The following is a 21,487-nucleotide window of genomic DNA, read 5'->3' as shown; positions in this document are numbered from 1 at the left end:
AATAGAGATACATACCATATTCTTAGACAAAAGGATCAAAATCTTAAAGACTTTGATTCTCCCCCAAACTGATTCAATTAATTCCAATTAATACCCAAAGGGTTATTCATATCATGTAACAAGTTAATTATTAAGAACAAATGACCAAAAACAGGTGAGATTCAAGTCCTTCCCAGATACCAAGATTGCAAGTAAAACTATAGTATTAATGATCAAGACAGTGTGGTATGAACACACAGAGAGACAAGGTGACAAGTGACACAAGAAAGGCAAGCCAAAAACAGACCCATGCAGGTAGTAACTAAACATGTAAAAGGATGGCACAGCAGATCACTGGTGAACAGAGGGCCAATTCAATACATGGGACAGGGATAATTAGAACCACACAGGAAAAATGAATGTGGATCACTATCTCACAACATACACAAAAATCAATTCCAGATGAATTACGAACTTAATTGCGAAAGACATCATTTTAAAACCTCTAAAAAGAAATGGAGGAATGTCTTTATAAGCCCAGGGCAAGAAAGGTTCCAATTAGATTATGATAAGATTAAGAACTTCTGTTCACCAAAATATACCATAAAGAGTAGAAGGACAGGCCACAAACCAGAACATATTTACAATGCACATAATCAATGTTACCAGTTTATCCGTTTTAAAAGACAACTCATCAGAACAAAGGATAAAATATATGACTAGATATTTCATAAAAAGGAAACAAAGACAGTTCATAAACATACAAAAGATGCTCAATCTCATTAATAACAAAAAAATGCAAATTAAAACCACAATGCATCATTTCATACCCATTCTATTGGCAAATATTAAGTCTGACAATAACAAGTGTTGGAGAGGTTGTAGATCAACTGTAACTCTTACACACTGTTGATCAAAGTATATAAACAGACAAAACTGCTGACCAAAGTACAAACTGATACCACCCCTTCAGAAAGCAATCTGACATTATTTTGTAAAGCTGATCATTCATACCCCTTGATCTAGCAATCCCATTTCTAGCAAACAGCTTACTATAGTGGTATGGCAGTATTTCTTTCTCTTTTCTTTTGCTTTTGCTGCTGAACAAATTAACATGGTGGTATTCCAACCCCTCCCCCCTTTTTTTTTTGCTCACCAACCACTAAAAGTGCTTTTAAAAATTACATACCCTTTACCCATTAAGATGACATTTAAAAAATATCACCATAAGATTAAATAATTGCAAAGGGTGAATTTGAATTTCTAGAATATCACAGTAACATTTTAAAGTAAAACTGATATCTCATTCTTTTAAATGTATAATTATTACCAGCATATAGTTGGCCAAAAAATATACCCTGATAACATAAAAAATGAAACTTTATTGGAAATGTATCTCTTAAGGAAATGGATGGGGAAGTGCCAGGATTAAGAGGCTTTCCCTAACACTATAGTGATATTTTAAAGTATCATTTTGTAGGCCGGGCATGGTGGCTTAAGCCTGTAATCCCAGCACTTTGGGAGGCCAAGTTGGGTAGATCACCTGAGGTCAGGAATTCAACACCTGCCTAGCCAACACGGTGAAATCCCGTCTCTACTAAAAATACAAAATTAGCTGGGTGTGGTGGTGTGCGCCTGTAATCCCAGCTACTCGGGAGGCTGAGGCAAGATAATCACTTGAACTTGGGTGGCAGAGGTTGCAGTGAGCTGAGATTGTGCCATTAAACTCTAGCCTGGGCAAAAAGAGCAAAACTCCACTCAAAAAAAAAAAAAAATTATCCCGTCGTTTTCCCCAAGGTAGTTTTCCTACTTAGGGCAGTGCCATAGTAAGATTCCACAAGAACCTGTGGTTTGCCTTTCTTATGTAAAGTGCAACGTTAGAAACATAAGGTGAGAAAGTAGCACTAGCAGGAAGCCTCAGGTATTACCAATTTTAGGAAAGTGTACCTATGGAATGTAATGATCTTGAAACTGATTCATTAACATTATTTGTACCCACACACTCCTTAGCAAATCTTCATTACTACTCTGGGGCTCATATACCCCAGTGTGAAAATTAGAGAAATTCTTACAACTGTCAACCAAAAAGTATGTACAAGCATCTTCATAACAGCAAAACCTAGAAACAACCAAAATACCCATCAACAGAAGAATGCACACACTGTGTTATATTCACACATGGAATATTACACAGCAGTGAAAATTAATGACTTACATCTATACCCAATATTAGTAACTCGGAAACATAACATCAAGTGAAATAAGCAAGTCCCAGAAAACTATACCCAATATGATTTTTTTCCACTCAAAAACAACAGAAACCATACAATACATTTTTTAAGGGATGTATACATATCTGATAAAATTATTTTTAAAAACAAGGCATAATATACACAATTTAGGATAGTAGTCACCTCTGGAAGTAAGCACATTCAATATTGGTCATTTTGATTATTGGATTGAGTGGTGAATTCATAGATGTTCATTTTATTGTTTTGCTATACAGCTTGCATATGTTTTACATATATTTTGAATTTATCAAATACTACAATAAAATGGAGAGGAAAGAAAAATTTTTTTAAACATTCATCGTATGAAAAAAATACTTTTAATTAAATCACCTCACCTGCCACTAAAGAGGTACATATTTAACATATCATGAAAATTCTATCTATACGACAACCATAGGAACTGACATGCATTAGGTATACAATAAATGTTCATTGGAATTACTCTTAAGAGAACCAAAGGAGAAAAAGACTAAGCCAATTAGCTGCAAGAGATAAATCCATAGGCTGACACAGGGCTACAAGAGAGGCCAAGGTGGCTACAAGCAAATTAGCAGCAACCAAGAGTCGTAAGGAAGCTGGTCAGTAAAGAGACAGCAAAAATGTAAAGTCTAATAACATATAAAGTGTTAGCAGGGTTGTGAGGAAATGGTGTTCTCACTCAACACCAGTGACAGTGAAAATTGGTACAACCACTTCGAGAGCTTCTGTGATATTTGGTTAAGTTGAAGATGCACATAGCCTACAATCCAGCAAATCTACTACTTAGTTGTATTTCCTACAGAAAACTTCCAAATGTGTGCACAAGCATACAAGTACAAAGGTATTTATTGCAGGACTGTTTTTAAGAGTCAAAAACCGAAACATGTTCAAAGTCTATCAACAGGGGAATGTATAAATAAATATGGTATATTCATACAATGCAATTCTATACCAGCAAGTAAAATGAATGAACCAAAGATATCACAGTTATTCAATTTGTTCATATATCAACCTCAAAATATGATGCTGAGCAAAAAAAAAAAAAGCAAGTTGCAAAAGGCATGTATATTTTAATACCACTAAAGTTTAAAAACAATAGAATATATTGTGTGTGGATTCACCATGATCAAAGTATAAAATATGCAAAGTAAAGATATACACAAATCTCAACGCAGTGGCTATCTCTAGAAAAGGAGGGGAAGGAACTGAGAGCAATTTTATTTCTTTAAAAAAAAATCTGAAGTAAATTTGGCAAAATATTAAATAATCACGTCTGTAAAATCTGAATCACGGATTGGTTAGCTCCCCCCTCTGTATCTGATATTTGAAATATTCCAAAAAAAATTTTTTAAAAACGAAAATTAGACAATAAGAAAATTAGGCAGAACAAAGACACCAAAACGCAGCCCTTGCGCGCAGAGCATGAAACGTTGAGCAAACGGAGCAGTAGCTGGTTCTCTAACGGGTTTGAAGTTTCTTACCCTAGGTGTCCTTATAATATATCCCATTTTTCTTAGATTAACTCGCAAATTTCTTGCAACAAAAAAATGTCCTAACTAGAGTCGTAGTTATAAGGAAAAGGCTCCCTCCGGAGGAGTAAAATCTGTAAGATTTTTACCTTGTTTCCCTCGCCAGGATGTTGGGCAAAACGGAAAGAGATTTAGGTGAATGCCATAAAATATTCTATAAACCATTAAATATCATCACGAACGGCTAAGGACGGCATCGCCCAGCAGGCGTGTGCATACATTTTGAAAGGTCTCTGCAACCGAGGGGGTTTTGACGTCCAGGGCGCCTATGCTTGAAAAGACACTGCGAACTGGTACCAGCCCAAATTCACCTGTCTCGGCTCCATTTTTTATCTTTGATCCCTCTATTCTGTGCCCTGAACAGGCTGGCTGAAGAGGCCACACTGGCAGCGTCAACACTGCGGAGCAACTGGCCAGACTCCATCCTGTCCACCCCCCTTCCCTTTAGCGTCTGTGGGGGAGGATGCTCAGAAAGAGGCGCGGGGGCGAGGGGAGTGACGAGGTTACCCCCCTCCTGGGTCCGTTCCGTAGGGACAGGCCCTGGACTGGACTGCCAGTTCACACGAAAACAGGTGACAACAGAGTCGTGAACACACGCACACACAGCAAGGGGTGTGCACGAACGTTCACGAACACGCACCAACGAAACCCCACACAAGAGATACCCACTCGACAAAACTAAACCCGCACACATGAGATCACGCACTCGACAGGACCCATGCGCAGACTCTCTGGGGACACTCGGAGACACGCGAGGACGCACACTTGCGCGAGCAAGGCTCTAGGCGGGGGTCGCGAGTACAGGAGGCGCGGCCACTCGCGCTGGGGGACGCGCAGCCCACAGACATGGGCAGTGACACAAAGGGGGGTCCACCCGCGAGGCCGAGAGCGCCCCCGCAGCCGCCAGGGAGCGCGGACACCGACACAAAGGGGGCCACGAGGCGACACGCGAGCGCGGGCCCCTCCACCCAGTGTCAGCCACGCACCGGCCGAGGCACGGGCAGCGGGGGAATGCGCACAAAGGGACTACTCCCACCCTCGCACCGGTATCCCAGGGCTTCGCTCGCAACAGGGCACCCGACCAAGGGGAGAAACCCACTAGGGTAGGCAATAGCGGCCACACCCCCTCATCGCGCGGGGCCCCAACCCATGCAGACACACAGCAGGCACCGCAGCGAGGGACGCGGGGCGACGCGCACACACCCACACTCACCACACACCCACGGAGGGGGTGTGGAATGCCCCGCTCCCCCGGCATCTCGGCTACAGCGGGACAAGGTGACACATCCTGGAGCCCGGCCGCGCGCCGGGTGTGCACTCACCCGGGCCCGCCGCCCGCGAGCCTCGGCGCAGGCAGCAGCAGCCGCCGCCGCAGCCGCCGCCACCTCCGGCCCTCCACGTCAGCCGACGGCGGGAGGGAGCGAGTGGCTGAGCTAAACGGAGGTGCATCACGTGGGCGGGCAGCGCGCCTGCGCAGTCGCACCCCACCGCCCCCTCCTTTGCCGTCGCGATTCGCGGGATCACGCCGGCCTCGCGCTCCCCAGCTCCCACCCAGGAAGGGTCGTCGTGCGCCTGCGCCAAGGTGGGGGTTGCCGTTGCGCCTAGGCCTTTCCCTCAGGTTTTCCTCTTTTCTCCCCCACTGCGGCTGCCTGGTCGGCGCTTGCGCAGAGAACTCAGCGCTGAGGTGTCCAAGTGTCGAGAGGGGCCCAGGTGGGCGTATGAAGGACCCGAGGTCGCGGGCCCCCCCCCCATACCCTGCCTCGAATGAGAAATGTAAATCTCCACGAGTGGGCAGAGCCCGGGGCCTCGGCGCCGCGACCCAGTAGGCCCGCGTGCTGGTGGGCGCCGCGCGAGCCTTGTTCCCTGCCCTCCCCTTCCACAGGGAGGCCACGCTCGCAGAGCTGGAGCGCGCCTCTGTCCCCCGGGCCCCCTCTCGCTGCCCTATCCCCCGCCACCCCTTATGTTGCGGGGCGCGCGCCAGCCTGGGTGCTTGTGTGTGCGCGCGAGGCGGGGGCGCGGGTTGCGGACCGGGGCGCGGGAGGCAATAATGCGGGGCGGGGGCCGTGCCCGCGGCGGAGCGATGGGGCGAGAATGGACCAATGGTGCCTGAAAGCACCTCGCTGACGACTGATTGTGTTCCTTTTCCACAGATTGTCTAAAGCCCCAGGAAAAATGGTGGAAAATTCACCGTCGCCGTTGCCAGAAAGAGCGATTTATGGCTTTGTTCTTTTCTTAAGCTCCCAGTTTGGCTTCAGTAAGTACTTTCCTGATGGATGGCCAGGGGCTTTTTCTGGCGTTCAGTGACAAGGGAAGAATCCATTGGTTAGACTGTGCACACATGAACTGTTGATTCTTTCTCCCTATGTCTCTTTTTAAGAAAATCTGAAGGGAACTCGTGTTTGTTGAGTGTTCTGTGTGCCAGCACTAGCCTAGGAGGTTTTAGTCTCTACAAATATTTATACAGCACCAGACGCAATGGCAAAGTGAATAAAGCCTGGTCCCTGCCCTTAAGGAGGTCGTGGTCTTGTGGAGGAGACAGATGAGTAAATCTACAGTTAGTGCTCAGTGTGACGAGTGTCAGGGGAGCACGGTGGAGAGACATTGAAACCAGACTGGAAAGTCAAGGCTTTTACAGAGGCCTTTCCCCCGGCACTGATGCTGATTAGAAAAGAGTAGTAGAGAGGGAAGACGTGGAAAGGCACTGATGCTGATTAGAAAAGAGTAGGAGAGAGGGAAGACGTGGAAAGGCCGTGAATGAGGGTGTGAAAGGGTTTGGACCCGAGGAGCTTGGTGTGGCACCAGTGTGCCCTGCGGGGATCTGGGGAACAAAAGAAGTAGCCCAGGGAAGTCAGGTTGAAAGGTGTGTCCTTTTCATCCAGGATCTCCCTTAATCCCCATAACATTCCGTTTTACAGATACGGAGACTGACGCTCACTGAGACACTAGTATGCCCACTCAGCAAGCTCCAAGTCTCTCCCCAAAAGGATTTGGGAATTTTGAGGCACACAAGAGGGAGAAAATTGAGTGCCCCTGATCGAACGTTCTGCAACTCTTTGGAAACTAGGAAAGTGGAGGAGTGGTAGTACTTCTGAACCCTAACTAAAATACATCAGCCTGCACCATCAGTACTGCTTGCAGTTGAATATAATGGCCAGGCTGTTACAACTGAAAAGAAGTGAAGAAGTTACAGCTGAGTTCAAATTCTGACTCCTCCACAGATTAGCCATGTGAGCTGGGACCCTCAGCAAATTTTTTGAACCTCAGGTTCCTTATCTGTAAAAGGTTAGTGATAATGATGGTTGTTAAATGCTTATGACACATGAAACAGTTCTATGGGGTAGGTTCTGTTATTATTGTGCTTACTTTAAAGATGAGCATCCTGTGGTTTCAGTAACTTGCTCAAGATTGCAAAGCTACTAAATGATAGGCCTCTAAATTTGAACCCAAATACACTGACTGACTTCACTCTGCTGCCTCTTCTGACTGTTGTGAGGATTAACCGGGGTAATTTATGTAAAGCACGTAAAATAATGCCTAGGAACGGTTAAGGACTTAATAAGTGTTAGCTACTGATGTTATTGTTAGCACTTTCGTAAATCCTTGTTCAAAGAGTGTATCAAGGATTAGAAGCTATATGAATAAATAAAAGCAATCACTTTAAGACTTAAATTCTGGCCAGCGCAGTGGCTCACTCCTGTAATCCCAGCACTTTGGGTGGCCGAGGCAGGCATATCACCTGAGGTCGGGAGTTTGAGACCAGCCTGACCAACATGGAAAAACCCCGTCTCTACTAAAATACAAAATTAGCCGGGCATGGTGGCACATGCCTGTAATCCCAGCTACTCGGGAGGCTGAGGCAGGAGAATCGCTTGAACCCGGGAGGCGGAGGTTGCGGTGATCGCACCATTGCACTCCAGCCTGGGCAACAAGAGCGAAACTCTGTCTCAAAAAAAAAAAAAAAAAAAATTAAATTCCATGATACCCACAACCAAAAAGTAATTCAAGTATTTGTTGGTGCTTACCATGTGCCAGGCACTGTTACAGGCTAGGAAGGACCAAAACAGCCAAAAATGCCCTGCTTTCATAGAGTTTTTATTCTAACGCTGGGGGGAGATAGTCAATGGACAAATTAAATAAGAAAAACGTATATAGTATCAGGTGATAAAGTACCATGGGGAGAAATTAAGCAAGGGGAAGGAGGATACGGAGTGGAAGGAGGGCCTTTTAATGTGCTTCTATGTCATTTATTTATTTATTTTATTGTATTTTTTTTTTTTTGAAACGGAGTCTTGCTCTGCAGCCTCGGCTGGAGGTGCAGTGGCGCGATCTCGGCTCACTGCAAGCTCCGCCTCGCGGGTTCACACCATTCTCCTGTCTCAGCCTCCCGACTAACTGGGACTACAGGCACCTGCCACCACGCCTGGCTAATTTTTTGTATTTTTTTTAGTAGAGACGGGGTTTCACCATGTTAGCCAGGATGGTCTCGATCTCCTGACCTCGTGATCCACCTGCTTCGACCTCCCAAAGTGCTGGGCTTACAGGCGTGAGCCACCGTCATCTTTTATTACTCATTCATGAACACTTATCACAATGTAGTGGAAATACCAATTTTCTCTATTCACCACTAGATATTAAGTTTAGGGAGGGCAGAAGCCATCTCTTTTGGATTCAATATTGTGTCTCACACTCCTGACATACAGAATTCTGTAATACATATTTGTGAAGAAAAGAATGCATCATCACTGATGTAGTAGGTAGTTAAAATTTGTCTCTGCCGCTTACCTTGGGTAGGTGATGAATCCTTTCTAAGCTTCCATTTCCTCATCAGTTAAAATTGCGTACTTGCCTCAGAGGATTGTTGTAGAAGATTATCTTAAATAATGGGTACAGAATGCTTGGAACTGTGCTTAACCCACAGTGAGTGCTCAGAACTTAGCCATTGTTGTTGTTATGGTGGAATAACAGTAAAGAGTGCCGCAGAGATTTGGGATTGAGGAAAATAACTTTGTACTCTGGGAGATAAGGCAGAAGCTCAACATGTGGTGGATGAGAACTAGGATAGGTAAATTTCCCTTTGAGCAACTAAATGTCTATAATTACTTCAACCTTGTGGAGATGAAGTATTGAACACTTACTGTACATAAAGGAAATTGCTAGGTAATAAGGATTACAACAATTGCTAGGCCGTGATTTGTGTCCTTGAATTGCTTAAAATATAGTGTGAAAGTTAAGATGTTAAAAAAATGACTAATACAGTAATTATAAGTATTATAAGAATTGTACAAACAAGGAGCTAGAAGAACTGAAAGGAGGAAAAAATCATTTCTAAGTGAATCAGGGACACTTCAAAAGAGCTTTCAGTTTTATCTGAATCTTAATAGATTGATAGATTAGATGTATGTCTTACTGACTTCTCTTCCTCTTTTTTTTCTTTTTTTTTTTCCTTTTCTTTTCTACAGTACTTTACCTCGTGTGGGCCTTTATTCCTGAATCTTGGCTAAACTCTTTAGGTTTAACCTATTGGCCTCAAAAGTAAGTTTAATATATTTCTTAAATGAGGATATAATTAATGCTATTTTGAGGAATCATATCCTTTCTTAAACCTATCCAAATCTTAAATATTCATTTTCCTAAAATTCATCAATAGCCATATAGAAATTGAAAGCTTTTTAAAGATCGCTATTGATACCCCTCTAATTAAAGATGGTAGCAAGAACATGCATGTTTATCTCCATCCATTTCCTCCAAAAATCTTGTTAAAATGACCCTACAGGAAAAAAAAACGACTTAAGATATAAACCACAGAAACAATAGGATAGCAGAAAAGAGTTATCAACCACATTTCGGAAAGTGGGTTGTGATAGGTGAGAAGTAACTGCCTTTGTTTCTGTGATTTTCACATTGCTGAAGTAGGGAAGCCAGCAAGAATATTTGTGCCTTAGAACTCCAGAATAGCTCAGACATTGGGGTACCAGGTAGCTCTTTAATTCTAGGTTGGACTGAAAACATGTTTAAAGGCTTCAGCCTTCAAATCTCCCTCTCTCATCCCTCAAAGCTGGGAGACCCGCCCTGCCCTCCCCTGCAGAAAACAGGAGTTTTACTCTCTGGCAAGGTTGAGTAAGAGTTTCTAGTGTTAGGGTTTCTTAGTCTGAGTGTGGGAATGAGGCGTGTTACTGAAAACAGGGAAGTAAGTGAAAATCTGCATGGCTTAATGAGAAGGTTTACCTCCTCCTCCGTTTTCCCTCTTGGGGCTTCCAGGCTTATAGACCCTACTCCTTACAGAAAAAGATAGATAGTTATTTCCTGAGGAAGCTGACCAGCCCAAGAGAAAGGATCTATAATTTCTGACATTTAGAGGACCCCAGTGAAGTGGCCAAGTCTCTTAGAGTGAGGCTCACCAGTTGACCATCCCTGCCCACATACACATAGTGCTCCAACTCACTTGTTAGCACTTCATTTTTAAATATGAATGGACTACTCTAAGTTACCAGACGTTAAAATAAAGCCTCTAGCATGAAATGAAAAAGCAGAAAAGTAAAGGAAATTTGAAGGAAATAGAGATAATGCAGAAAACAGAAAAAAAATTTTAAATAACATAAAATTCTCAAAGAGGTAAGAAACAATTATAACTGTGAAACAAGAAGAGAATGCTATGGAAAAGGAATGTTCAGGAAATTATTGTATTTGGAAATTGCAAACATGATAATCAAAATTAAAATTTTAATTGAAAGATTGGAAAATAAAGGTAATCTCTAGAAATTAGAACAAAAAAATTGAAACTAGAAGAAAGTATAATGGTTAAAAATCTAACTATTAGAAGTTCCAGAAAGAGAAAATAATAGAGAATAAATCATTAAAAAAAAAAAAAAAAAAAAAAAAAAAAAAAAAAAAAACCTAGCCAACATCTTAAGACCGCATTTCTCCAAAAAAAATTAAAAATTAGCCAGGCGTGGTGTTGTGTGCCTATAGTCCCGCTACTTGCAGGGCTGAAGTGAGCTCAGGAGGTTGAGGCTAGTGAGCCGTGATTGTGCCATAGCACTCCATGTACACAGTGATACCGAGAGGCATAATAGAGTCCTGTCAGAGAATCTGAGGCTCTGGTATTGGTGGACACATGGAAAACCAAGTGAACGGACAAAAAGATGTAATTATTCCAGAAAAAACCCAAAATGTTGTACAAGAAAATATATAATAATAATGCACTAAGGTCCTCATGGCAAACTTGTTTATATAGTTACAATTATTTCTAAAACCTGCTGCTATAATGAGAAATTGTGATGTAAGTATAGAAGAGGATACAGGAGGTTAATTCATCATCTCCATATTAGCAAGTCTAGAGAAAATGTCTGTAATGGAAAAAGATGAAGAAATAGTACTATGAGCATGTTTTGTAACAATGAGGAGGTAAGTACCAGAAGACAGCTCAAGTGCTCAAAGCATTTCTTTTTGGAGAGTGAGACCCCAAGGTTGGGATGGTGGGATAGAGAACTGCAGTTTTTCATTATAAGCCTTGTGGAACTATTTGTCTCTATGTACACGTATTACTTTATAAAATTTAAATTTAAAAAACGTGTTGGCTTTGTGACTGACTCTTGAGAATTACAACTTTTTTAAAGTGTCTATTATGTACTTTAATATTCTCTTTGGCAGATATTGGGCAGTTGCATTACCTGTCTACCTCCTTATTACTATAGTAATTGGCTACGTGCTCTTGTTTGGGATTAACATGATGAGTACCTCTCCACTCGACTCCATTCATACAATCACAGGTAACTTTATATAAAAGGAAAGTGCTGGGGCAATGAAAGAGTACAGTATTAGCACTTTTACCCAGAAAAGCAACAAAGAACAGGCTGTAAAACACACGGTGGTGGTGCATGCCTGTAATCCCAGCTACTTGGGAGGCTGAGGCAGGAGAATCACTTGAACCCAGGAGGCAGAGGTTGCAGTGAGCCAAGATCGCGCCACTGCACTCCAGCTTGGGTGACAAGAATGAAACGCCATCCTAAAAGAAAACACACATACACACACATTGGGACGGTAAAAAGAAGCTACTAAGAGAAATAAATACAAACTTATACAAAAGGAAATATTTGCATGGAGGAATTAAGTTCTGATGAATATGCACTAGCTATATTCATGGAGGAAATAAATTATAATGAATTATAACACTGGTTAGCAGGTGTATGTTCCCATAAAATGACAAGTATATACTATATGTGTCTATAATATGTTCCCATTAACTTTGCCTGAGAGAAATTTCTTTTATCCTGAACAGACACTGTTGATCAAGACATAGCAAATAGTACATGCAGACGTTGTTCAGAAAAGGACTTTGGGGTGTGTATCCTCTTCAGGATCATTGTGTACTCCTTATTCCAATTAAGTGGATAAAAGAGCCACAACACAGTCGTCTGGTTTTATTTTTTTTTAAGTTCTTTCAAGTCTAAAGATGAAAATAAATCAGACTCCTGAGCTTGGTTAAATTCTAGAAAGTAAGGTATTTTTTAAGTTCCCTGGTATGATTTTTCAACTTTTCAAAACCTTTATTAGCCTCTACAATTTATTTTGAAAATCAATTCTATTATTTTTAAATGTCTGTCTAATACACTGCATTCCATGCATTCTTGACTGGAATTGGCAGCAAATAGATAATTTGTGCAAAGAGGGAAAATTGTTAAGTTTGCATGAATATTTATACCAAATGATTTAATAGTTTTGTGGTGTTTATTTAAATACATTTTCAAGGCCTGGATATAATTCTGTTCCCATGAGAAATGTGCAAATGAGACTTTAATCATCATTGTACGGTTGATTAAAATACTAATTTCTTTCCAAGTTAGAGATGAAAAAAATACTTTACCAGTTATGTTTTTATTTTAATAGGGACATTTCTTCTAAAGAGAAGATTTAAGTAATCATTTAATTATGTTAAACACGATGTTTGTCACTATCCAAACATCGGCCTAGTAAACTATGTGGTGGGTCTCCATCAGACACAGAGACTGTAGAAGAAATTGCTTGGGTAAACAGAACTTTTTGGTCTTTTCTTACAGATAACTATGCTAAAAATCAACAGCAGAAGAAATACCAAGAGGAAGCCATTCCAGCATTAAGAGATATTTCTATTAGTGAAGTAAACCAGGTGTTCTTTCTTGCAGCCAAAGAACTTTACACCAAAAACTGAACTGTATGTAACCATACTAACACCAAGCACATATTTATTTATAAGTTTTTGCCATTATAATTTTGGCCATAAATTAATTTGACCATCTCTCTTATTAATAGAGAAGTAAAAAATGTCAGTTGACCTTCTCTTAGATTATATTCAATGAATGTTGTAAATGTTCTCAAGTATTAATTGTTAATGAACAGAATAAATCCAATATTGCATTACCATATAGCAGACTTAAAAAAAAAATCAGTGTCAGTATAATCAAGAAGTTCCTCCAGAGAGGCTTTTATATTGTAATTTGCAAAGGGCAATGGTGTCTTTCCTCCTGTTTATTCTGAGGGGCCCAGAATTCAAATCCTTAGTTTTGGGGGAGGGTACATTTAGTACTTGTGCCATCAGATTCTTGTCTAAGACACAAATATTTGTTGAGTACTCAGTGTGTACCAGGTATTTTTCTAGGCACTGGGGATGAAGTAATGGTAAGATTCTCTCTCAAAGAGCTTACATTTTTAGAGGCAGGGTGAGGTGACTAAGCAAATAAACAAGGAAATATAATTTGATGAGTGCTATGCAGAGAATTAAGATAATGTATTCTAGAATGCAAAGGGATGACTAGTTCACATTAGGTGGTCAAGGAAGGCCTCTCAGAAAGAGGCTGTTGGGATCTAAGTATAAAGCAGATGAGGCAAAGACCATAAGGTGGGAAGGAGCTTGGTGTGTCCTAAGAACAGAGAGAAGACTGGCATTGTCCTTAGAGCATACCAAACAAGAGAATGTGGTCCCAGGTTAGCCTGGAGAGACCAGGCTCAGATTGTGAAGGGCTTTGTAGATCAGTGTAGGAAGTGTGGATTTAAGTGTAAGTGTGATGAGTTTGAGGCACTTTGGGATCAAGCTGTTGGGAGTCTTGAAGGAAAGGAGTGACATGGCCTGATTTCTGTTTTTTAAGTCATTCTGACTAGTGAATGGCGAATAGATTCAGAGGAGGAGCTGGGAAGGGGACAATAACCATATCCTTAGCCACTAAGCATGAGATAGATAACATGAATCTGCTTTTCCTGTTCCCTAGTTCATCTCAGTTCCTGTTATATTATGGTGAGAGCATGTCACCACACTTAAGAGCAGTATGAGGGGACTGGACGTGGTGGTTCACACCTGTAATCCCAGCACTTTGGGAGGTTGAGGCAGGTGGATCACCTGAGGTCAGGTGTTGGAGACCAGCCTGGCCAACGTGGCAAAACCCCAACTCTACTAAAAATACAAAAATTAGGCGTGTTGGCAGGCGTCTGTAATCCCAGGTACTCAGGAGGCTGAGGCAGGAGAATTGCTTGAGCCTGGGAGGCAGAGGTTGCAGTGACCCGAGATCGTGCCACTGCACTCCAGCCTTGGCAACAGAGCGAGATGGTTGCCTTGGCAACCGTCTCAAAAGAAAAAAAAAGGAAAAAAAAAGGCAGTGTAAGGGAACCAGCCAAATCCAGCAAGTATAGAATGGTAAATAAATCATGGTCTGTTTCTACAGTGGAACACTACACAGCCGTGCAAACAAGAATGCATTACTTCTCTACCTAATAATATGAATTAATATGGCCATAACATTGGGCAAAAAAGCCAGACAAAAGAATAAACTACTGTGTGATTCCCTTTATTTGAAGTTCAAAATCAGGAAAAACTAATCTATGGTGGCAAATATTAGAATAATGGTTACCTTTGGAGAAGAGTATTAACTGGGAGGAGGCATGAAGGAGCCTGCTGGTGAATTGAAAATGCCCTACATCTTGATCTGGGTGGTGGTTATGGTTACATGGAGGTAATACATGTTTTTAAAAAATCATTAAGTTACTAAGATTTCTGCTTCTGATGCAAGTTACACCTCAATAAAAAGGGGGGAAAAAACAGTACCAGTACCAATGCCCACCTCCAGAAAATGTTGATTCATTGGTCTGGAGTAGAGCCCATCAGGGGTAATTTTTTAACATTTCCCAGATGTTTCCAATATGCAGCCAGGGTCAAGAATGACTCCCTTACGTGATTGGACTCCCTTGTATGACTAGACTTAACTGAGTTTTGGTCAAGCAGGGCAGTAGCTGTAAGCTTTGAAAGAGAAAGCCAGCAGTTATCCGAGCAGTTCCCTCCCATCTTTGTGAGACTCCTGCTCATGTCAGCGGTATTCCCTTGTCTTCCCCTAGGACCGGTGATGGACCTGAGACGGATTTGAAATGGGTCAGAATAGAACCTTCATGGACTCTAGTGTTTTATTGCACATTAAGCCTGAAATTAACTTTTCGTTCTGGTTTCCAACCACTCTGTCCTTGCAGGTCATGAAAGGAACACCGATGTTTTGCAAACTATGGGCAGCAGTGTTTTTGAGGGTCATGATCAGTTTAGTGCAGCAATTCTCTACCTTTTTTTAAAATCTTAGGACCCCTTTATTCTTGTAAAGAGAGCCCCAAAGACCTTTTGTGTATGTAGATATATTTTAAAATTAAAATAGAAAATTTTTAAGTAATTGTTTATAAATAATAAATCCATTACCTTTTAGTTACAAAATTAATTCATATCCCATAATTAGAAACAAAATTTCTGTTACAGAAACGTTTCACCCAAATCATTGTTGTAATACTAAGCTGACTCTAAAAAGACAAATTTAGCATAAACATATTTGTGAGAAATAACTATATTTTGTAAAACAAAAAACTTCAGTGAGATAAGCAGAATTGTTTTACATTTCTGCAAGTCTCTTTAATGTCTGGCTTCATGGAACATAGCCGGTTCTCATATCTGCTTGTGCATTCAGTCTGTGGCATTAGTGTCTGTCACAAAGCCTCTGGAAAGCTCCGCTGTATACTCGTGAGAGAACAAGGATGAAAAAGACAAAAACATCTCAGCAGTAGTAGGAAAATAGTTTTGATCTCATAGGCCCCCGAAATATGGTCTTGGGACCCCTGGACTTTGAGAACCACTGGTGAGTGGGCCTCCACTAGTGTGTGTGTGATGAACTAGAGTAGAATATGTCAGTGCATTGCACTCGGTAAGGGTAAATATTTTGACTGAACATCTCTTGCAACCACTTCAGACCCTCTCTGTTCACCTCTTACTCCAGCCATTGATGCCCCAAACAGTTCATGCGAATTTAACCAAATCCACATAGGTGCCCCTTATAGTACACTCTGGAAGGAGAGGGGTTAACACCCATGGGACCAGCCTGGAGCCCAGCCTGGGACAAGTGTCAGTGGATATACACATCTGCCTTTCAGCCCCAAGGAGACAGTTCTGCACTGCATTCCATGAGCTCTTCAGAAGGTCTTGGGGGATTGAGCTGCGGTTGCCACGATGGTGGTGGACTCAGCCCACGTGCTTGTCTGTCTGCTGTGTTTTGTACCCTCTGCTTCTTTGCCCTGCTCTCTGTGGTCACTTTCCCAGTAAACTGCCTGCACACAAGCCTGTGTCCCAGCCTCTGCTTTCAGAACTCCAGCTGAGATGTTTTTTGGTTTTGGTTTTTTTGAGACAGGGTCTTACCCTGTTGCCCAAGCTGGAATGCAGTGGTGCCATCATGGCTCACCGCACCTTGAACTCCCAGGCTGAAGCAATCCTCCCACCTTAGCCTCCTGAGTAGCCATGACCAGAGGCATGCACCACTATGCCTAGCTAATCTTTTTATTTATTTATTTGTGACAGGGTCTCCCTATGTTGCCCAGGCTGTGAGATGTTTTTTTTTTCTTTGTAAAAATTGTGCTTCTGCCATGATGTATAATGCATGTCCTAATTTAAGAAAAAAGTTTGAAAGACACTGTTTTGCAATGAGCCCCAATAATAGCATAAAATACTCCAAATAGAAAGTGTCAATAATACAAAAATTTCCATATACTAACAAAACCTTCTCCAGTGATTCAACTCCCAGGGAGAAATAAAAGCCCAAGTATGAAATCACCTGATGAAAAGCCTACATAATTTAAATCCAAAATTCTGCTCTCCCTAATTTCTTGACCTGCCCTGTTTTAGTTGAAATGATCTCAATCAGATGCCTGGGTTTCCTCAAGAAGCTGCTGCCTAGGCTGTCATAAGAATGGGAGTCATCCTTAAGCACATTGACCCAACCCAAAATTTCTTGCATCTCTCACTTTTTTTTTTTTTTTTTTTTGAGACCGAGTCTCGCTCTGCCTCCCAGGCTGGAGTGCAGTGGCCAGATCTCAGCTCACTGCAATCTCCGCCTCCCAGGTTTACGCCATTCTCCTGCCTCAGCCTCCTGAGTAGCTGGGACTACAAGCGCCTGCCACCTCACCCGGCTGATTTTTTGTATTTTTTTAGTAGAGACGGGGTTTCACCGTGTTTGCCAGGATGGTCTCGATCTCCTGACCTCGTGATCCGCCTGTCTCGGCCTCCCAAAGTGCTGGGATTACAGGCTTGAGCCACCGCGCCCGGCCTGCATCTCTCACTTTTTTAAAGGTTCAGTAGGATATACAAAAATGTCATATTAACAGTCCCATCCACAAAGAACTTTGAAAACCCAAATAAATCAACTCCTACAGCAATAGTCCTGGAACCCAGTACATTGCATAGTACAGACCCACCAGCCAGTAACTAGAACAGACTTGATGGGACATGGGGAGAGGAAGACAGAAAACAGAAGAGGAGAGAGATTCTTCTTGATTCATCTTGCTGGGGTACAAGTCAGGCTGTGGCAGTTTTCATGGGTCTCACTCAGTTTAACGCAATTAGGTTAATGGTGGCACTATTTACTACTTCGGTGTGGGAGGAAATGTACTTGTCCCACCTTTTCTAGTCAGGAGAGTTTGTCGTTCCATGGTAAAATAAATAAATTAAATAAATACATAAATAAACAAAAACCCTAAAATGTCAATGGCTTATCATAACAGAGTTTAGTTTTCAAAGAACTGCACTTTGAGATAGCCACTAAATCTGAACAGGGCCACACGGACAAGCACAGTGGATGTTTCAGCAATTACCTATCTGGACCTATGACTGAGGACCAGATATTCTTTTCCTCTCTGTGCCTTATCACCACTTAAGTCTCAGAGGTCAGAAATGCAATGGAAATCTCAATTAGGGACCAAAGGAGTCGCAGAGTCAGAAATGATGGCACTGTGGAAAATACAATTCTTGAACAAGTGCCTTTGTGGACCAAGATTTGTATTTTCACATAATGCAGGGGAAAATATCGTCCAATAATTCAATACCTGCCTAAGGTTATTTCTGCAAATCCAGCATGCCCAAGCTCTGCTTGTGTAGGTTACAGTCACAGGGGACCCTATGGCCAGGGCTGGAAGAAGCCAGCTAGAGCCTCACAGTGACTCAGATGTCACACTCCATTTGCACTGTAATCAGCCCACTTGTGTCATAAAGCCTGTTTACACAAAGCCTGGCATATTAGAAGCAGTTGTGAGTCAGCCTGCGTCAGCTGCTGCGGCTGTCCCAAGGGGCCCATCTCTCCATGTGATACTTTGGTTTCTAAGGCAACCTCTTTTGAATGTTCTCAGTGAATGCACCATGGGTGGGCACATCCTGGGGAAAGTTCAATCACTCACTCCTCACCACCCTTCTGTGAAGGACTTACGCACCTGGCAAGAATTAAAATACAGCATCTACCTTATTACTGATGGAGCCAGATTTTCAAGTGCTGCATAAGCCTAAAGCCAAAATCATGCTTTCTTCCCTAAATCTAGACTTGGGGAGTGATGTAACGAGGACTGGGCCTGCAGACCTAGACACGGGGCCTGACCAGCTGCAGGCTCAGGAGGTGGCAGGGCCGGGCGGACAGCAGACAACTCCATGCAGTCACTCTTGGCTCATTTTCACCCATCGGATAAGTCACAGCTCTTCCCAAGGGTGTAAAGAATATGAGGGGCTGGGCATGATGGCTCACACCTGCAATCTCAGCAATTTGGGAGGCCGAGGCAGATGGATCACCTGACGTCAGGGGTTCGAGACCAGCCTGACGAACATGGAGAAACCCTGTCTCTACTAAAAATACAAAATTAGCTGGGCATGGTGGTGGGCTTCTGTAATTCCAGCTACTCGGGAGGCTGAGGCAGGAGAATCACTTGAACCCGGGAGGTGGAGGTTGCAGTGAGCCGAGATCGCACCATTGCACTCCAGTCTGGGCAACAAGAGTGAAACTCCATCTCAAAAAAAAAAAAGAATATAGGGAAGCCAGTGGCAGAAGTGGCTTCCTTACTACTACCCCAAAAATGCAGAAGTGTTACAGTTGTTGAGGCAAAAACATGATGGCTCCCAGATACTAGCCACTTTCGTTGTCTCCTGTTTTCCCCTATATTAAACAATGAGTACAGCAAACATCTTTTGTGGATAAACTTTATGAAATTGTGTCTTTGGGCTAGGCTTCTTGTACTGGAATTACTACAGGGTCAAAGAACTTGAATGTTGATATGGTTCAGCTCTGTGTCCCCGTCTAAATCTCATCTCGAATTGTAAAACGTGTTGAGGGAGGATTCTGGTGGGAGGTGACTGGATCATGGGGCTGGTTTCCCCAAAGCTGTTCTCTTGCTAGTGAGGGAGTCCTCATGAGATCTGATGGTTTAAATGTGCTGGTTTCCCCTGCACTCTATCTCTTTCTCCTGCCACTATGTAAGATATGCCTTGCTTCCCCTGCACCTTCTGCCATTATTGTAAGTTTCCTGAGGCCTCCCCAGCCATGTTTAACTGTGAGTCAGTTAAACCTCTTGTTTATAAATTATCCAGTCTCAGGTAGTATCTTTATAGCAGTGTAAGAACAGACTAATACAAATAATACTAGTACAAAACAGACTAAGACACTTAATATAAAACACCAGACTGATCTCCAAAAGGATTCTATCAATTTACTCCCTATAACACCAACACTGGGGATTACCCATGTACCCTTATGTGTTGTTCCTCAAATTTGGAGTATACAAAATGTAATGATGTTCCATTTTTCCTAATCTAACTGAATATGCTTTGATTTTCCACAGTTCATTATTAACAGACATTTCAGAGTCATTTATTGTGGGATTTCCTGACCCTCCTTTGGGTTACTTATGCTTATTCTATCAAAGAAAATGGAAGAGGGTACTGGTTTTTAATCCATGGTATTTGCTGTCACTGCCATTGTGCCTTATCGAGGCCCATGATTCCACCTCCTCCTTCCTCTCACTCACAAACTGCCAAAGGCTCACAGGGCTTGGAGCTCTGTGCCCAGCAGACTGTGTTTCAACCAACTCGCTATTCAAGGCCCTCCTCCATGGGTGCTGCACACCCACTGTATTGGTCTCTGTCCACCTGTCCCAGTCTCAGGATCGGCAGCCATCACTGCTAGGGTTGGGCGCACGCCCTGTGGCAGAGGCTTCTGGCATCTCTGTGTTTGTTCTCCCCATCTGCCTTTGAAAGAGTTCCCCATTTTTAACAAGGCATGTGGTGGCCCAGAATAGAGCAACAAAAAGTGAGCCAGATGCCAGAAAGTGGCTCAGTAATTCCCACTTGTCCCACTGTTGCTAAGAAAGTAAGTAAAGGAATGGTATGTAGTTTTAATTTGCAAATTGGAATACTAACAAAACTCAGTATTTTTATTCAAATAGTGAATAAAACTCAGTATTTTTATTCAAATAAATAAATAGTGAATAAATAAATAAGTGGCACTTAAGTGGCCAACCTCCAAGGAGCAAAGGAAAAAGAGCATGGGCTTTGGGGATCTATTAGAACTGAGTTCAAGTCCCAGCTATACTACTTCTTGCCAGTGTGACCTTGGGCAGGTTACATTACCTTTCTGTAAACATCACTTATTGTATAGGCCACTGGGAAACAGGAAGTGTATAAAATGCTTAAAACCATGCTTGGGCCACAGTCAGGCCTTGAGTAATGGTAATCACTACTGTACCCCACACTTTTCCTCATGGTGGTCACCACTCTGGTGCTTCATCTCCACCGATTCCTGTCCATCGTTGTATTTGTTTCCTGGGGCTGCAGTAACAAATCACCTCAAACTGAGTGGCTTCAAACAATGGAAATGGATTATCTCGCTGTCCTGGAGGTCACAAGACTGAGATGAGCTTCAGGGCCATCAAGACCTCAGCAGGGCCAAGCTCCGTCCGGAGGTAGGAGGGGGACGCTGCCTGGCCTTGTCCAGCCTTGGCTTGTGGCTGCATCTCCCCACTGCCTGCCTCATTGATCCTGTGGGTGCTCCCCTTCAGTATACATCAAACCTCCCATGGCCTCTCTCCTCTAAGGACATGTTCTCGCGTTGCTATAAAGAACTACCTAAGGCCAGGCGTGGTGGCTCATGCCTGTAATCCCAGCACTTTGGGAGGCCGAGGCGGGCAGATCACAATGTCAGGAGTTCGAGACCAGCCTGACCAACATGGTGAAACCTCGTCTCTACTGATAATACAAAAATTAGCCAGGCATGGTGGTGCATGCCTGTAATCTCAGCTACTCAGGAGGCTGAGGCAGGAGAATCGCTTGAACTCGGGAGGCAGAGTTTGCAGTGAGCCAAGATCGCGCCACTGCAGTCCAGCCTGGGTGACAGAACGAAACTCCACCTCAAA

The 21,487-nt window shown here is 42.7% G+C and overlaps 2 protein-coding genes across 3 annotated transcripts in view; one reads left to right on the top strand and one right to left on the bottom strand.

Annotated features, from left to right (window-relative positions):
• TTC3 (tetratricopeptide repeat domain 3) overlaps positions 1–9,176 on the bottom strand; it is a 132,831-nt gene extending 123,655 nt beyond the window's left edge. The window contains 1 exon segment of the mRNA XM_017894623.1: positions 8,561–9,176. Coding sequence (XP_017750112.1) covers positions 8,561–8,603 — 43 coding nt within the window. The 5' untranslated portion in view covers positions 8,604–9,176.
• Positions 5,267–13,179, top strand: PIGP (phosphatidylinositol glycan anchor biosynthesis class P). Of its 2 annotated transcripts, none has more exons than XM_017894621.1 (5): positions 5,267–5,360; positions 5,929–6,032; positions 9,238–9,310; positions 11,429–11,547; positions 12,835–13,179. In XM_017894621.1, the coding sequence occupies exons 2-5, from the start codon at positions 5,951–5,953 to the stop codon at positions 12,963–12,965; spliced, it is 405 nt and encodes a 134-aa protein (XP_017750110.1). In that variant the 5' UTR covers positions 5,267–5,360; positions 5,929–5,950; the 3' UTR covers positions 12,966–13,179. The 2 variants fall into 2 exon arrangements, with proteins under 2 accessions (XP_017750110.1, XP_017750111.1); XM_017894622.1 differs by lacking the exon at positions 5,267–5,360 and adding an exon at positions 5,367–5,488.
• The last annotated feature ends 8,308 nt before the right edge of the window (positions 13,180–21,487 follow it).

This window comes from Rhinopithecus bieti, unplaced genomic scaffold, assembly GCF_001698545.2.
Source record: "Rhinopithecus bieti isolate Rb0 unplaced genomic scaffold, ASM169854v2 scaffold_25394, whole genome shotgun sequence".
Classification (NCBI taxonomy): Eukaryota; Metazoa; Chordata; class Mammalia; order Primates; family Cercopithecidae; genus Rhinopithecus; species Rhinopithecus bieti.
The sequence above is the reverse complement of the archived record's forward strand: the minus strand, read 5'-3'. Positions and strand labels throughout refer to the sequence as shown.